Here is a 15,784-nt window from a genome sequence, read left to right as displayed (position 1 = left end):
CGCCCCCTGCTGGGCAGAGCGAATAATCACTTATATAATGCGCCTCGGATTCAATTTTCCGTTACATACACATCTTTGTGAAATTGTTGCGTTTATTTATTAATTTTTTTTTTTTTTTTTTTAATAAAACTGCTATGCTTTGAATAAATTGACAACGATCGTGCGGGATTTCATATAAATGTGCGCGTTTTCTGGTGCTTTTGTTACTTAGTTATAGGAAGGGTGTTGTCCACCTGCAAGAGCGTGCGTGCAATGTTTTCTTCCGGCTTCATTAGCTGCGTAGTTTCATCTGGAACAGTTTTACCTTTTTTAAAGGTTGATAGAATTTGCAAAATGAGCCATTGAGCAGGAGAATCAGTGCAAAACCACTCAAGCCAATCACATCAGAATATCTGAATGTCAGTGCCAATATAAAACGTGTGAAACCAACTGTAAGATCCTCTAACCTAATAAGGTCATTTCAGCTACTTTTCCAAGTCTTTTTTTTTTTTTTTTTTTTAGTAAACATCGTGTACATTTCCACGACTGTGGTTGATTCAGGGATTACTCAACAATGCGGCGAATTGAGGAAAAGGGGTGGTATTAAGAGCAGGAATGAAATGTTCTTATTACTGCTTAATTGTGCAAGTGTGGGCTCTGATCTCTAATACAATGCTCTGTGGTGGAAATAAGGCACACCGCCGGGTTTTTTTTTGTTTTTTTTCCCCCTTAACGGTCACAATACTTCATGTTGTGTGTGTGAAAATAGTTTCGAAGGTCGACAGAATTAAACATAACCATAACAGCATTTGTGTTTCCATTTTGTTGCTCTATCTTTACACTTCCAAAAAGGATATTCCCAAATGTTTTGATGTTGTTTCCTGTGCGTCTATCCTTTTATTTTGAAAGGGCAATTGGCTGAAGCAAATATTCTTTGACCTCCTGTCAGGTTTAGTTAAAGGTCCATTTGAATGCAGGTAGAAAATTGAGAAAGACCTTTCAAAAGATGGGAATTACTTCACAAAAGCACAGTCGGTTGTGAATTTGTGTTCACATCTGCGCTGCTTCTAAACAATAAAAGTTTGTTCAGTTAATAGTGTCCAGAGTTACACACTGTATTCACAAGAGAGAAGCTTTAATGGAAAGCTGGAAGACATTTCTTTGAATTGAAGGATAACAAATATAAATGTCTGACAGGAACTGAACAGTGAACATGAAAGGAAAACAAAATGAACAGCAGGAGCAAATGGATTGTCTCCTGTAGAAGTTTAAAGCTGCCTCTGGCTACAGAAATGAACAGCCATCCTCTTTTAGAAAGAGTTTAGCAGTCAGTGAGAAGGAGTGGAGCATTTGTCTCGTTTCAATTTAGACAGGACCCGACAACGCCACAAATGTCCCGGAGCTTGGCTCCGTTTTCCTGTTCATGATGTCCTCTATGACAGAAATAGGCAAAGGTTCACTCTTGACCCTCCGAGGAGCGTGAAGAAAATCCACCACCGCACAGCTTGGCTTAAGGCGCCTGCGTCTTAAAGCCCGTTTCTCCGCCCGGGTCTTGGGTGTCGGGAGGCCATCGCAGATCCGGGGGCAGGCTGTGGCGATGCCGCAGAAAGAGGGGTCGTCTGAATGAGAAGATCCCTCGGAGCTGCCCTCTGACGGCGAGTCTCTGAAGCTAGGCTGAAGTAACCTTTTTGCGAAGGGCGTGGGGGTTGCGATGAAGGGCACACCGTTACATATGGCAGCTCCGTTACACAGTTCTGGAGCAGCATGAAAGGAGGGCTTCGGAGTCTCCATCTTCTCCGCGGGTTTCATCTTACGGCGTCTTTTCTGTGAGGGAAAAGGTCGGGTATGAAAGAGCCGGGGGGGGGGGAGAAGCACGAGGCTCATTTTAATCCTGGCAGCATGTGACAACATGCAAGTATTTGAAATGTATATTTTACACACCTTTCTGTTTGCTGGACAAAGACTCTGTATCTCCTCTGAGTGCAGCATTTCTGGGCCTGTTAGCCAAAGAATGGGGTGAATTTCTACCGAGTTGAGTCAGGGCTTTAATTCGGAATTAATTAGTTCATACGACACGTGTATACGAAAAGAAAAGAAAAACATTCAACCAGTTCTTTATGTGCTTACAAGCTTACCTTCAGTGGTGGCTAACTGGAATGACTCGGAGTGGATGAGTGGATAGGATGCACTCCTCTTCAAGCCCGTCTCATCACAGGAAGAGAACTGCCTATTAAGGAAACAGCACAGTAATGGTTGAGAGAGAAGACTGCATGCAGCGCCTTTATTAAGACATCAGTCACGGATGTGTGATCACTTAAGTTTCCAGCTGCGATGTTCTTGGTGAATAATTGTATCGATAAACTGGCTTAATGAGTAGAAGCCATTCAAGGAACCGCGACCTCTGCCCATTAGCCGTAACGCCCGTTTCAAGTGCTTCTCCACACCTCCCATTTCCACTAACTTTCTCTTCACCATCATGTGACATTAATAAATCTAATCTGTTTCATTTTTTTTTTTTTTTTATTTTAAGGTGTAACACTGGACTGTAGTCGTGTTTTTGACCTTTCAGGGCAGCAGTAGGTGTAGCTCTTGGGTATAGGTGGCTCCGGTTCAGAGGTTGGAGGAATAGCGGAGATCCGGCAGTAGTTGGCACACAGCAGAAGGCCGAGACACAAACACAACACGAGGGACAGCAGCAAGTAATTCTGCCTGTCTGACACCTGCAACACAGAGCATCCGTTACAAAGCTTAAGAGCAGAACAGAAGCAATGTCTGATGTGAAACAGAAAAGTACTCTGACTAAAATACTTCTCTTTAAAACACACTGTGATTCATGTATTTTTTTTTTTTGAATTCAGGTTAAGTATTAAAGCTCATGGTAGCATAAGAATTTCTCCTGATGCGTCAGAACCTGGTGGGCAAAAGTACCAGTACATCCTAATGACTTAGTTCTGGGAAAAGACTAAATGTATTCAGTTTGGTATCAGGCAGAGAAAAACACTGATTACAGATGAAGGCTTTGTGCCTGCAGTGTTGGATCTACCTCGTTCTGCAGCTGGCTGACTCTGACAGACAGGTTGAGAACCAGCTGAGTCATGTTCTCCAGCTGGCCCTGCAGCAACTGAATGGATTCAGTCTGGCGTTGGTCCTATGGGAGCAAAAGGACAACAACTGAAATATTAAATAACCAACCACACAGACTCACGGCGCTGAAATGCCATGTAAAGCTATTCTGTAGAAATATTATAAAAAATAATAAAAAAAAAAGGTACAACATTTAGCCGCACAGTGCATCAGAATTCACATCCCTTCTGTTCATGGCAGCGAGGTGCAGCACATGTCAAATAAAACAGCACAACCTGACCTTTCCAGTGACGCTAGCTGCTTCTCCGTGTGTCACTTTTTTTTTGACATTTTACAGCAAATTTCTGCCTCGTCTCTAACATAGGGCTGACATTACACAGAACTTTGTATGAACAATTAAAAATCTTTTTGCTAGACCGGTGACAGGCACACACATCCTGTAGGAACATATGTCCTGAGCAGCCAGTCCCTGCTCGAGGTCCCAGATGGCTGGACCTTTGCTGCATGTCATACCTCTTGCTCTCTTCCATCACATTTCCTGTCAATCTCCGTAAAACGCCCATGAAGATGGTACGTTTCTTTTTTTTATAAACAATGTATTTGCATTTCATAGCAGAACTTTTTGGTCAAAAGATGAAAGACTTCCGGGAATAAACCAATGACAATTATTTCCGGACGATTTTCTGTGCAACTTTTCATATTACATGTAAACATTTGAGCCATTGCTAATGTAAAACACTGATCGGTGCAGTTTGAATCGTAGTAGAGAGCTTTTGGAAAAATACATCTGAAATTTGGAAGCAGCAGCTCCAATCGTTGGCTATTTCACACTCAGGATTGCAAGAATTTGAAGTGCATTCTGAATACATATATGAAATGTTTTGGGGTCAGCTATCTCTAAATTAGACAAAAAGCATCTCCTACAGCTGTCTGGTTCCTGCTCACCTGCTCCTGTGCTATTCTGGAGGTGTTCTGGAGTTTGATGATGGTTTTGTTGAAAGCCTTCTGCATCTCCTCCATCTGCTTTCGGTACCTTGAGGTAAAAGATGGTAGAACTTTTACGGTCATTCTCACCACAGTTCATAAACAAAGAACGATCTCTTGCTGCTTTTATTGTGCTGCTGTTGCGTGCCACCGTTCCTCACCTCTGGCTGAGCTGCTCCAGGTAGCGCCCACTGAGCGACATGTTCATCTCCAGGGCTTTGATGCGGTTGTTGAGTCTCATGAACACGGACTCCTTCTGGCTGGAGCTGTGCACCGGGGTCCCGTTCTGCTCCGTGCCGTATGGGGGCTCTGCATAGATGTCTGAGAGGGAGGGTAAGGCGGGCGAAGAAGGTGTCGGCGAAGGGGTGAGAGGCAGCTGACCGTTGACACCTAAAGATGTAGAGACGTCTTCTACGAGATCGTCCAATTTAGTATCTGTGATTGTCGCATGACCGGCAGAGGGCTCAGGTTCTGGGACAGCGTTTGGAGCAGGGAGGGACACTTCGGTGGAAGCAGCGCTGCTTTCATGTACAACTGTTGGGTCAGGGTGGTGCTCTAAATGAGGGGAGGAGGTAGGCATGAGAGCTGGAGACAGATCTGTCTTATCTTGGGTTTGGATGAGGACATTTGTTTCCAGAGAGACGTCGATGTTAGGCTTCTCTTCTGTGGGTGCCAGTGATGCATCGTCCACCGAGGGACTGACAATGGGTTTCACATATGTAGAGCTGCTGAGAGAGGCTGAAGGCTCAGTGTGCTTCTTCTCCGTCAGCACATCCTGGCTCTCCTCTGGCCCCGGCTCCTTCGCTGGCTCCTCAGAAGACAGCTGTGGCGTTTCCACAATAGGGGTAGGTTTGGCAGAGGATGAATCGGCGGCACCGGGTACAGGGAGGTTCGAGGTTTGACTGGGCTCCAGCAGAGGAGGTTCGGATTCTTCCGTGTTCCCGAGAGGCTGCGGTGCTTCTGATGCGGTGGCTTCACTTTCTGGCTCCGGCTCAGAAGCTTGTTCTTTTTCACGAAGCTGATGTACCTCACTGTGGCGCGGCTGAGGTTCAGGGCAGGCAAAGGGGGGCAGAGAGAGGTGCCAAGCGGGCATCTGGGGGGAAGAAATCAATTGCTTTCTGTCTGTCGTTTGGCATTTCCTCTCTTTGGAAAGTAAGGCTGAACATTGCTGCAGCAGATACTCCTGGAGGGAAGCTGCACAAGAGCATGACATGGAAAGAGAAGGAAACAGAGGGCAGTAGTTCAGGCTTTCCTTTTGTCGCTCATGATGATCCCTCTTCTCTCTGTCTTCGTCCAACTCCTCCTCCTTGTCCAGAAGAGTGATTGTAGAGCTGATATGTTCATCCTCATCTTTCTCTAAAGGAGTGACTATTTTTTCCTCCACTGGGGGGAGCTCTTGTTCGCTGCTATCAGCGGTAGGTGTCTCCGGCACAGGGGTCTCTGAGGAGGGGGCTACAGTTTCAGGGATATCAGAGTCCGGGGAAATCTGCCCATCTTCAGTGTCAGGACTAGCAAGAGAGAAGCACAATGCAGCACATATTACATACAGTAAAGGAGGGGAATTGTCTTCACTTACATAGCCTATATCACTTTGGTGGTCTTTACAGTTTGCCTCCCGTTCACACACAGACATTTTCACACATCAATAGTGGCAAAGCTGCCACGGAGCAACTTGGGGTTCAGTGTTTTGGCCAAGGACACTTCAGCATGTGGACCCGGGGATCACACTGCCAACATTATGATTAGTGTGTAACCTGCCACAGCCTCCCCATATGGTGACAATGTTAAAGTCACCACAGACAAAAAGCACTGAAAAGCTCATCTACTTCAGTCTACATACACTCTGGCACAGGGGTCTCTGAGGAGGGGGCCAATTTCACTCTACATACACATAGACTGTAACACCTGAACCCCTTATATATATATATATATATATCTACCTATACATATCTGACATGTTTGTTCAACTCCAACTTGGTTGACAGACACTCAAACATTATCAGTGAGATTAAAGGGGAATCCCACCGACTTTACACATTCAAATCACATTATAGGTCTTGGAGAGTACTGGTGCATACATGGGTAAAAAGCCTTTTGTGGCTAATAGGGAAATATTGAAAATCTCTTCATAACAGCATCATAAGCAAGTTTGAAAATGAAACTAATCTGCAATTGTACGAGTTAGAATGAAGAGAGATTCAGATCCCCGTAGCACTAACTCTCAGCTCTGCTTGAGGGTAGCAGCTCAAAACTACATGAGCTACTTCTAGCACAAGAGTGCACAAGTGTCTCACCAAACTGCTGGATGTTGAGTTGCACTATGGGTACCGTAGGTGTGCAATAGGTACAGGTACTCACACTGTAGTAAGGTCTGTAGTGGTAGTTGTTGTCGTGGTTTCAAGCTGTTGTGACGGCTCAGTCACGTTCACTTCTTGGGATGAAATGTTGCCTTGAAAACATGGATAGGAAACATTATCAATGATCAGCTGCACAAATTATAACACAAGTTATCAAACAACATCGGTGGACTGTGTGTAAGATTGAAAAGGCAAAGCCTTTAGGTTTAGAAAGCACAATAAGAAAAGAGAAGTAGGTTTGTATGCAGTCATGATAAATAGTTGTGTTGTGGTCCATACCTTGCATCTCTGGGCTTCCCCCAAGAACATTGACAGCAATATTATTTACCATGTTCAAAATGGCATCTGAGGGAGAAAATGAAAACACCAGAGTCACAGGTTAATACTATAATCCCAGTTTGAGATAAACATACTCATCTTAATGCCATAGAAATTCATTCAAGCCCAGCTTACCTTTTGCTGATCCAATCAGATTGTTGGATAACTTGACTTCACCGGGTGCAAATCCAGAGGGATAATCTGCAGGGAGTATTAACACATTCAAAGCTTCCATACAGATGCAATAAATCACATTAATCTCTCAACAAAACATTAAAAGGCCACGAACAGGTGACGATAAACCACTTTAGGTTTGGTACACTGAGCTTAAACAAATGTCTGAATGCACAAATTAATGGGAGAATTTCAAAAAGCAATTTGAGTGTATCTAAGAGCAGAAGAGAGAAGCTCCACTGCCTGTATTTTACCAACAAAAAGTATGAAGTGCTTAGTTCTCACCCAAGTCATCATCCTGATCATCTGGTCTCTCCGAGGGCTCAGCGATCTCCTCGTACTCTTCCACCATGCTGGTTCCAAACACCCTGACAAAAAAAAAAAAAAAGCATCCAAATCATTCTATAACCACAGTCGTGTGAAAACTAATCTCTCTTTTCCAGCATCTTAAAGACTGTTCACACACAGGTCATCCCGGAGAGAACTTCCTTCTCAATATGAGAATGTTTAAACATCAGACGAGTGTTTAATTTCTTTTAATGTGGCACCTGGAACTTGCACCAGAAATATAAATAAAAAATACAAATAAATAACAGGAACCATATAGTTTCAGACTTACTTTGCAAATAACTATTACAGTCAATATTTTCTGCTTCTCCTTTATGTGAAACTGTAAACCAGATTTATCTTCTTTTTTTTTTTTTTTTTTTTTGCCATTTTGCAGAACTGGGAAATAAAGCTGCTAACAGCTAAGATCAATCTGCTCCAAACCAAAGCTTGATAGTGAAGCAAGTGGTATGGTTGAGCTGAATAACTATTAACACCAGCCAAATATCATATAATATTACAAGAGCTATTGCAGGATACAACAAATAGATCATAAAAACAGTGAACATGTGCAACCACAGGAACATTTGTTCCATAAAAAAGGTGTCTCTTTTCCTATTTTACAGCTTCAAAAGTGAAAGCTGGTAATGCGTGATATGTTACGCTGCGTGTTAAGCGCGTGTTTCATTGCCTTATTTTGTTACGTACCTTATGAGACTAAGGGGACAGAAATGTTCAGAACCAAAGTGAGAGACCAGCTCTACCTGAAAAGTAAAAAGTAAAATGTATTGCTGCGTTAGAAACCACACAAATCAACACTTTCAGCAGTGGTTAGGATATTAACAAACAGCAAAGCATTGAATTAATTCATTTGTAAAATCAATACAGTGGAATGAAACCCTGGAGAGACTGGCAGCGAGTTACAGTGTGAGTAAATCGGAAAAATATCTCGGTGTATTACAAATTCAATCATCTGACAGAATATGTTTGATAATTTGAATGACAGCAGGTGAGTATTATAAAATTCATAATATGATATTAAACTGTCTTGAAGTTATAATGGTTACAAGAAGCAGAATAGCACGTTAGATCGGACTCCGTTAGATGTTGATCACAACACACATTTCCCTCCATGTTAACTACTGAGTTCACTCGACCACAGAGCACTACAAGAAGGGCATGCTAACCTTTATGTACTTGGTGAACATCTGAAGCAAGAGAAAAAGAAGAAAAGAGAGGAATTAAGGAATGTCAGCATAAATTCACAACAGGACTGAAGAGAGCGTGCAGGTTTTATTCTGAATGATGCCACCGTCCCTGAGACTCAGAAAGAGTTTCCAAAGCGACCTGGCTAAGTTCTAGACATTTGTCTAGTGGTTTTATTTAGAAGACCTTACAAAATGATCAACACTGGAGACAAGGACAATAATTTGTACAGGACAGCCTTACAATAGTCACTCTGCGGGCCAGAATGACCCCGTCAATGTGATGAACAGCAACAAAATAAAAGTGAAGGAGACAAAATTCCTATTCAAATAGATTCAAATGGAAAATATACAGAAAATACCCTGCTTGATAAATAATAACCATTTACCTGTAATGGCAGATTACAACTAATCTTCACTACTTCAGCAGAAAATAAAGACTGATGTAGTGGGACAAATGAAAACAAATATTGTACTCACCTTCACATATTTAGCATAAAGATGCTCATCCAATGGGAAGCTCTGAACTGTGCGTTCATCCCTGGCGTGAAAGGTTCCCAGCTTGAGCCACTTATTTGTTGGGTATCTGCAGGAGTACATTTATACAACACAGTCAGTTTAGTGATAGGGACGTCTGGAAGTTTGTGATTACAGCTGAGTGACAGAGAGACTAAACAAGACAGGTGTGATCGTTCAAAACTAATACAAACACGAGTTTGCCTTCAGTTTCAGACAATCTAATTCTTGTAAAAGATAATTCACGTGGTAACTGGAACTAAACCATATTAACTTCGTAGCTGCAGTGCATACCTATCACTAATAGAGACCAGAAAGTCTTTGGGAGTCGAAGAGAAGAGCTCAAAATTAGCAATGTCCAACTGCTTCACCTGGATGGGCTCACAGAGCTCAATAATGAACCTGAACAACAGAGAAGAAGAACAGAGAGAAATAGGATTCAGACAGAGGTGAAAAGAAATGGTCTCATTGGTGGATAGAAAGCAGGAGATGCACCAACACTACATACCAGATTTTGTTACTGCAGGGGTTTAGCATGTACAAGTCCATGTTCTCTTTCAATATAGCAGAAGTGCTCTGCATGGAAAAATTAAGTTTGTATTATTCACTGTGTTAATATCCAACAGGAGAGGCAGTATTTTCTGTAGCGTGCATGGAAAGTGTAGCATACCTTAGCCTCTAAGTTAGCGCCAAGTATCTTGGCTCCGCACTCCACTGAGGCGTAGTTATTGAAGTTCTTCTGCACCTTCTTCACTGGATGAGAACCACCGTTGCTAGAAGTGTGAGTAGACAGAGCTATAGGAGAGAAGAAGATTTAGAATCATTATGATTTGACAGACACAAAATATGTCAGAACACAACTTGATGAAGGTAATCTTACTCTTCTCCTTCTCCACCTCCATCATCTTCCGCTTCCACTCATCAAAAGTGGGGATGTCCTCCGGGTCTTTGCTGCTCACGCTGGAATCTGTGTCTATGGTGGCAGGGGAGCTCAAGGCCTGTGGAAGATAATGAGAAAACCAGAAGCTGGGACACTTTCTCTGGAAGCCAAAATAGCTCACACCGCACATCTTCCCTTTTCCTTACCTGCTCTTCCAGCATGTGCGACGTGTTGGTTTCCACATGCTGTGTGCTGAGACCGGCCGGAGAACCGAGAGCAGGGTCAGCGTGGGTTTTAGTACCTGCGGTGTGAGCATTGGAAGTGTTCTCCACAACCACTGGAGGGCTGCTGTGGTCACAAAACAAGAATTGTGTTTTAAAATTGAACTTGAACCACATTCTGGGGTGGGCGGTCTCACAGCGAAGAGAGTTATTTTGATATTGTTTGAGGGTACAAGGCTGTACCTACCTTTCACTGTCATACGGGTTGTCCTCTTGTTCTTCACAGTCAGCTGGAGGCAGGTCAGAATCGATGACCTCAGGTGCAGCTACATCAGATGCATCATCCGAAACACTGAAACGAACACAATACATTTGACCTATCAAACATATCTCATGTCTCGTTTCCTGTTGGTATTTTTACATGTTACTGACAGAGCAGCTGTAATAAACCACAGACAAATATCTTCAGAGAGATTTGAGGTAACAGCAGCTTGCCCGTTTAGGATGTTGTCTTGAAGGGTAAGGATGGTGTGGTCGTCTGTATTCTCAGCAGAAATAACAGACGCTGAGTCAGGGGAAGACAGCAGGGAGTCCTGATCTGGAGTGAAGGAGCTTTCAGGATGTTGATATTCAGAGATTTGCTCAGGTTCAGAAATTCCTTTGTCCTCCTCCAGTTTGACCTCTGCAGCGGGCTCCCCCTCTTCAAAGGCCTGATGGATAAGCAGAGAGATATTTGAGCTGTTGAGTGAAATGATAAAATGGCCTGACCCATTAAGCAGAGCTGGACTGATCAGTGAAACACTTAAAGCTTAAAATGTTCCAGGAACAATGGATAAAAAGAACTGCACGGTATGGCAATTACGACTGCTTGTCCTGGTTTGGAACTGCTGCGCTGCTCTGGAGGAAACCAAACAGTAAAACCTGAAGAAATCGTATCTTAAACATGTCTTTGAAAAGAAGTATCCCTGTAGTATTTTCAATTCACATAAAGGCTACATCTTTACTCTACCTCTGCATATTGTTTGTGGTCCACCTCTCGTGTCATCTGCTCCTCTTTTTGCCCATCATCTTCTATCAGTTGTTCATTTTCAGATAAGGGCTGGGCAGGTAAGACCGAGCTTTCCTCAACCTAGAAAAAACACACACACACACGCACACACACATATATATATATATATATATATAAATATACTCACTGACAAAAGTGACAGTTCAGTCACAGAATCCAAAACACCCTCAAATCCAAATGAGCTATTATTCAAATAGTGTTGTAAAATTGTTGTTAATCTGATACATATCCAGCACATTAAGAGGTTCCCTGTGTGGTTGAAAAAGCACAAAGATATACAGTGAGGTGTGTCGTCATGAGTTATTTCCTGCAGCAACCTCTGAGGCGTGAGGTAGGTCGGGGTATAGTATTATACAACCGATGCTACCTTGTGATGATGAAGCGGTTCCCCCGAGTCCTCCTCTGAACTGACGTCCTGCGAGGACACGGCGCGCTGGGCCTCTTGCTGCAACTCCGTACAACCAACATGGCATCTGGGGTACCTGTAAGACAAAGGTGAAGATGATCGGAGTCATAACACAACATTAGTAAATTTGTCTAAGTAAGGGTCACCCTGTAATGTGTTAAAGAAAATGTCCAAAGGAATTAATAAACTATCGAATCAAGCAAACTAAACATTTTATTTTGAAGGCAGTGAGTCAGACGCAGCACGCTGCAGTCCGAAGTCGCAGTGTGACACACTGAGAGAGTCCAGGTGGCCTTACAACAACAAACAATGTATCTTATCTGTATGCAGAGTTAGGGAGTGTAATGGAAGTCAGGAGACACGCCTCAAACGAGCTGGATAGGGCACAGCCTGACTGTGGCCCCTTTGAAAATAAACATGAAACATCTGTCAGACTTTTAAAGTGTTATTTATATCCTATTAAGCTCCATTCAGGGCATCCGAGGCTTCTGGTTTTTAGTTTTCATTGTCTCAGGCAGTGGGTTTTCAAGTTTGTAATTTCTAGTGTTAGAAATGTTATTAAAAGTATAATTGTGGAAGTCAAGACTAAATCTGGACAGGACAAAAGGCTCTTCCTTTAATGTTTGCTCACTACAAGGATTGTACTTACTTCTTTTCACCTTTAAAATGAAAATCCAAGGGTGTTGAAACGTTTACAGACTGTACATTAAAATCCTGATTTTTGTTTTGTTTTAATGACCAGTTTGTTTTGGGTGGCCATGCCAGAGTAAGGTTCACAGTGTCTGTCTCCACTCCTGGCAGGAAAACAACTACAACCAGCTGTAACAAGGCTTTAACTAATTGAACAAATGTCATAGTACTGTTTACTCCAACAGTGACTTGTCCACAATCCAGAGCATTACCTGGATTATTATTCTGGATGCGAGGTCAGGTACTTTACTTGGCCCCGGGCCTGGATGGATTAACTGTTGTGTTAATCTGACTTGAGGTTACTGTAGACTAGTGACAAACACTTCAGCGAACGCTTGTTTTGAAATTGAAAGTCAGCAGCCATAATGTGATTCCCGAAGGAGCGAGAGTGGTGTTGATGAATGACCGGCTAAATAATTGACTGACTGGTTCTAGACAAAGCATTGAAGCAGTTCGCGTCACAATTAAAGAGTTAAGACATGCTAGGTCTCAGCATAGTTGCAGGATATTTTTGTGTAACAAATAGGTCTATGTTTCATGATGAATTGGCTATCTGGCTTTTTTTTTTGACAATATAACTGACTCAACAAAACTCTCTTGATAAGAAGACGTGAGCCATCCACTACTGCAACAAATTAAATGGACAAAACACGTCTCCCACAAGGGCAAAGCTCATGTGACATGTCCACGTGTCCACTGTCATCTGACTGTCCTGGAGAAACGCCTCTGACAAGTGATCCGGGGATCTGATAAGACGACATGACACACAGTATGATCTCACCCACCTGGTGATTATCATTTCAATCACTGAAAAGGTTTGAATTAAAAGTAAAAGAAGTAACTGACACTGTGACGTACAGCGTCGTGATCTGTTTGATATGGATGTTTGGAAATGTGTTGAAACGCACGTGACAGGATTGTCTCTTTTTGGCTCATCCAGCATTTGACAAATCAAAGCAGTGCATCACGTTGAAGTAAAAAGCTCTAATAACAGTCCAGCTGACGATGAGCGGGTCAAGTGAAATGGTCTAGGACAATTAGATAAATTGAAGAGATCGGGACAGGACAAGCACGGCAAAATCTCAGATGGTAGTTGGATTTCTCACATTAAACACTCGCCATCACTGTTGGAGAGCAACAATTAAGGAAAATGACCACGAGGTTGTGAAAATGTCCAGCAACTCTCACACATTACTCCAGACTTCTTCACTTCTCACTTACATACACTGTGTCCAGACTATGAAATGTTAAAAAGCCTTAAAGTACTACCGCTCGGCTTCACTTTAAATGAGCGAGAGCAAAAAGTAGGCCATGCCAACATCACCAGCACATATCTCAGCAATATATTGCGTCATACCCCCCCCCCCCTCCCTCCATGTGAAGTACAGCAGTGTTATGTTTTGTTACTGTCCTCTAACATCGTGGCTCCGGCCGGTAATCATCCAACATAATCTCTCTCTGCGGGCTTCACCGTGTTGCGTCAGATTTGCACAGATCAAACAACCCATCTGAGTGACGTCACAGGCCTGTAATCCTGTCAAAAGATGACGAACCAAATCCGTGAGCTCGTCCGGCTACACCGTCGGGGACGGGACGGGACGGGGTGGGTCACGGCAGTCAGAAGTCACCACCTGGTGTGGGGGGTCTTTATTACTGCGTTGGTCACGTGTCTCCTTGTAAAGGCTAAAACTCAGTGTTAGACAGCTGGTGTTTACAGACGTGACGAACTTAATACGGTCGATTTTAAACAGTCGGTAAAACGTCACGAGGGTAGCGACCGTATAACTTAACTGAAGGACTATTTGTTTACCGGCTAGCCTTGCTGGGTTCGTGGTGAAGCGACTCGTAACACCGACGACAAGTCACAAGTCACAAGTCCGCCAGCTGCCACATCACAGCTTCACGTCAACGCCAGCTAGCTGACGCGTCGTAACGTTTTTTTTTTGTTGTTGTTGTTGTTGTTTTAACCGTTTGTGATGTTAACCGGACACGTTTGGTGTTTTTTTTTTTTTTTCCACATTCAATCGTGTGCCAACGACACCGGGACACCGGGACACCAGGACACCAGGACACCGCTCTTAGATGGGACAACGTTGAACCAACTCACCAGCAGACCGCGGTCACACACAGCCACACCGACACGCTCCGCCACAACAGCGGCGTCATCTTCATCCCTTCCCCGCCGGGACAGACATCCTCGCCGCACGCAAAGAAACGTGTTTTATCCTTTCAGTCGGTGGTTGTTGTTGTTTTGTTTTCCTGTTAAACTCGTTGGCCGCAGCTTCACGGGGCGAAGTGTGATGCTAACCGCTGTCACCCGCCCACAACCGGCTGCTCGCGACCGTCAGAGCGTTCAACCGTCCAATGAAAACAGCGCTGCTGCAGCTGCGCACTTTAGACCGGAGCGTCTGTCGGAGGCGCTCGGTTTCTACACCGGGGTCGCCCGACCCTGTTACGATCAACTAACCCCGGCGTATAAACCTGCGCTGAGAGGCTGCTCAGGTCTTATCAGTTGTTGTAATTATGAGTCATGATGTAAAAACAAAAACAAAAAATTGTTCTGCAATGTTGGAAATATGCCTGACGCGAGTCGCCGCGATGTGGTGTGCGTGAAAACAACTGAAACATATTTTTTTTTTTTTTTTATTAAATATTAATTCTTTCATTCAATTGATTGTTAATTTAGGCGAACTAATAAATTCTAAAAAAATAAATACATAAAAATAACCTAGCCCAAATAATATTTTTTTTAAATCAAATTTTTTATAATGATATGTTTTTATCATGAACTGCATGGTTATTACCTATTACTGTTAATAATAATGATAATATAGTAATAATAATAAAAGAGGACGTTGGTGAGTAATATATTTTTGATGCAATTATATATAAAGCGACCTCAAATTGTGCAAATGTGTTTGTTGCATTCGTGTGTTACAAAATAACATCAACCTTTGTCGTAATAAATTGCTTCAATAATGTAGTATCGAGCGCTCTTTGTTATTTCCGGCTGTCGGGGTTCACTTTTCAGACCAGATATCTGCAGTACAGCAGACTGCAAACTTTGTCCTTGCGACAGTAAAAGCATGTTCACGTTATGGTCACTAGAGGGAGCCCTCTGCTCAACTCTGGGTCAAACCAGGGGTCAAAAACATCACACTGTATAAAACTCACCTTCGTGAGAGCAGGGGTCAATGTTGAGCACAATAACCACTGCTTCACAATAGTTTTAAATGAAGGGGTTCATCTCCTCCATGAGTGGGCTGCATGGTCATACTAGAGCAGTGGTTTAGCTACTGTAGCAGTATTAGGGTGCATATTAGGACATTTATTACAGAATCTGGAGGGGGGGAAGGAAAAAAAAAAAAAGCTTTTAACAAAGGCAACAACTGGAGTTAGAGGAAACGAGGCATGGATTATGAACATTTCAGAACAAAATTTTTAACATTTTAGACATAAAACTGATATTATTTCGTATTAGTCCACAATATTAAAAGAAGAAAAACACATTGCTTGAGTGTCCATTGTACTCAAGTCTAAAATGTATGGTCATAATGATGCAAAATTTTGCATT

The 15,784-nt window shown here is 42.9% G+C and overlaps 1 protein-coding gene across 1 annotated transcript; it reads right to left on the bottom strand.

The window, feature by feature from the left end:
• Nucleotides 1-1,097: 1,097 nt before the first annotated feature.
• LOC138635683 (SUN domain-containing ossification factor-like) lies at nt 1,098-14,549 on the bottom strand. The gene is made up of 24 exons (XM_069723279.1): nt 14,318-14,549; nt 11,482-11,596; nt 11,055-11,174; nt 10,541-10,755; nt 10,293-10,397; nt 10,031-10,172; nt 9,825-9,942; nt 9,615-9,739; nt 9,453-9,520; nt 9,239-9,346; nt 8,909-9,014; nt 8,411-8,431; nt 7,932-7,987; nt 7,182-7,264; nt 6,858-6,923; nt 6,684-6,749; nt 6,406-6,496; nt 4,209-5,555; nt 4,009-4,096; nt 3,023-3,127; nt 2,542-2,699; nt 2,115-2,206; nt 1,921-1,976; nt 1,098-1,803 (listed from the first exon to the last, which is right to left on the bottom strand). The coding sequence occupies exons 1-24, from the start codon at nt 14,380-14,382 to the stop codon at nt 1,345-1,347; spliced, it is 3,975 nt and encodes a 1,324-aa protein (XP_069579380.1). The 5' UTR covers nt 14,383-14,549; the 3' UTR covers nt 1,098-1,344.
• Between the last annotated feature and the right edge of the window lie 1,235 nt (nt 14,550-15,784).

Source organism: Brachyistius frenatus, unplaced genomic scaffold (assembly GCF_029030835.1).
Source record: "Brachyistius frenatus isolate BFR_SWC_R1_liver_20210118 unplaced genomic scaffold, ASM2903083v1 Contig_322, whole genome shotgun sequence".
NCBI classification, from domain to species: domain Eukaryota; kingdom Metazoa; phylum Chordata; class Actinopteri; family Embiotocidae; genus Brachyistius; species Brachyistius frenatus.
Note: the sequence above shows the minus strand (reverse complement) of the source record. Positions and strands in the feature narration are given on the sequence as shown.

What these genes read in the sequence shown, in the direction of transcription:
- LOC138635683 (XM_069723279.1), bottom strand. Translation starts at nt 14,382, where the DNA reads ATGAAGATGACGCCGCTGTTGTGGCGGAGCGTGTCGGTGTGGCTGTGT. An exon ending in AACCGCTTCATCATCACAAG is followed by an intron (nt 11,175 to 11,481) that starts GTAGCATCGGTT and finishes TGTTTTTTCTAG; the next exon opens with GTTGAGGAAAGCTCGGTCTT. An exon ending in TGTCCCCTTAGTCTCATAAG is followed by an intron (nt 7,265 to 7,931) that starts GTACGTAACAAA and finishes TTTTTTTGTCAG; the next exon opens with GGTGTTTGGAACCAGCATGG.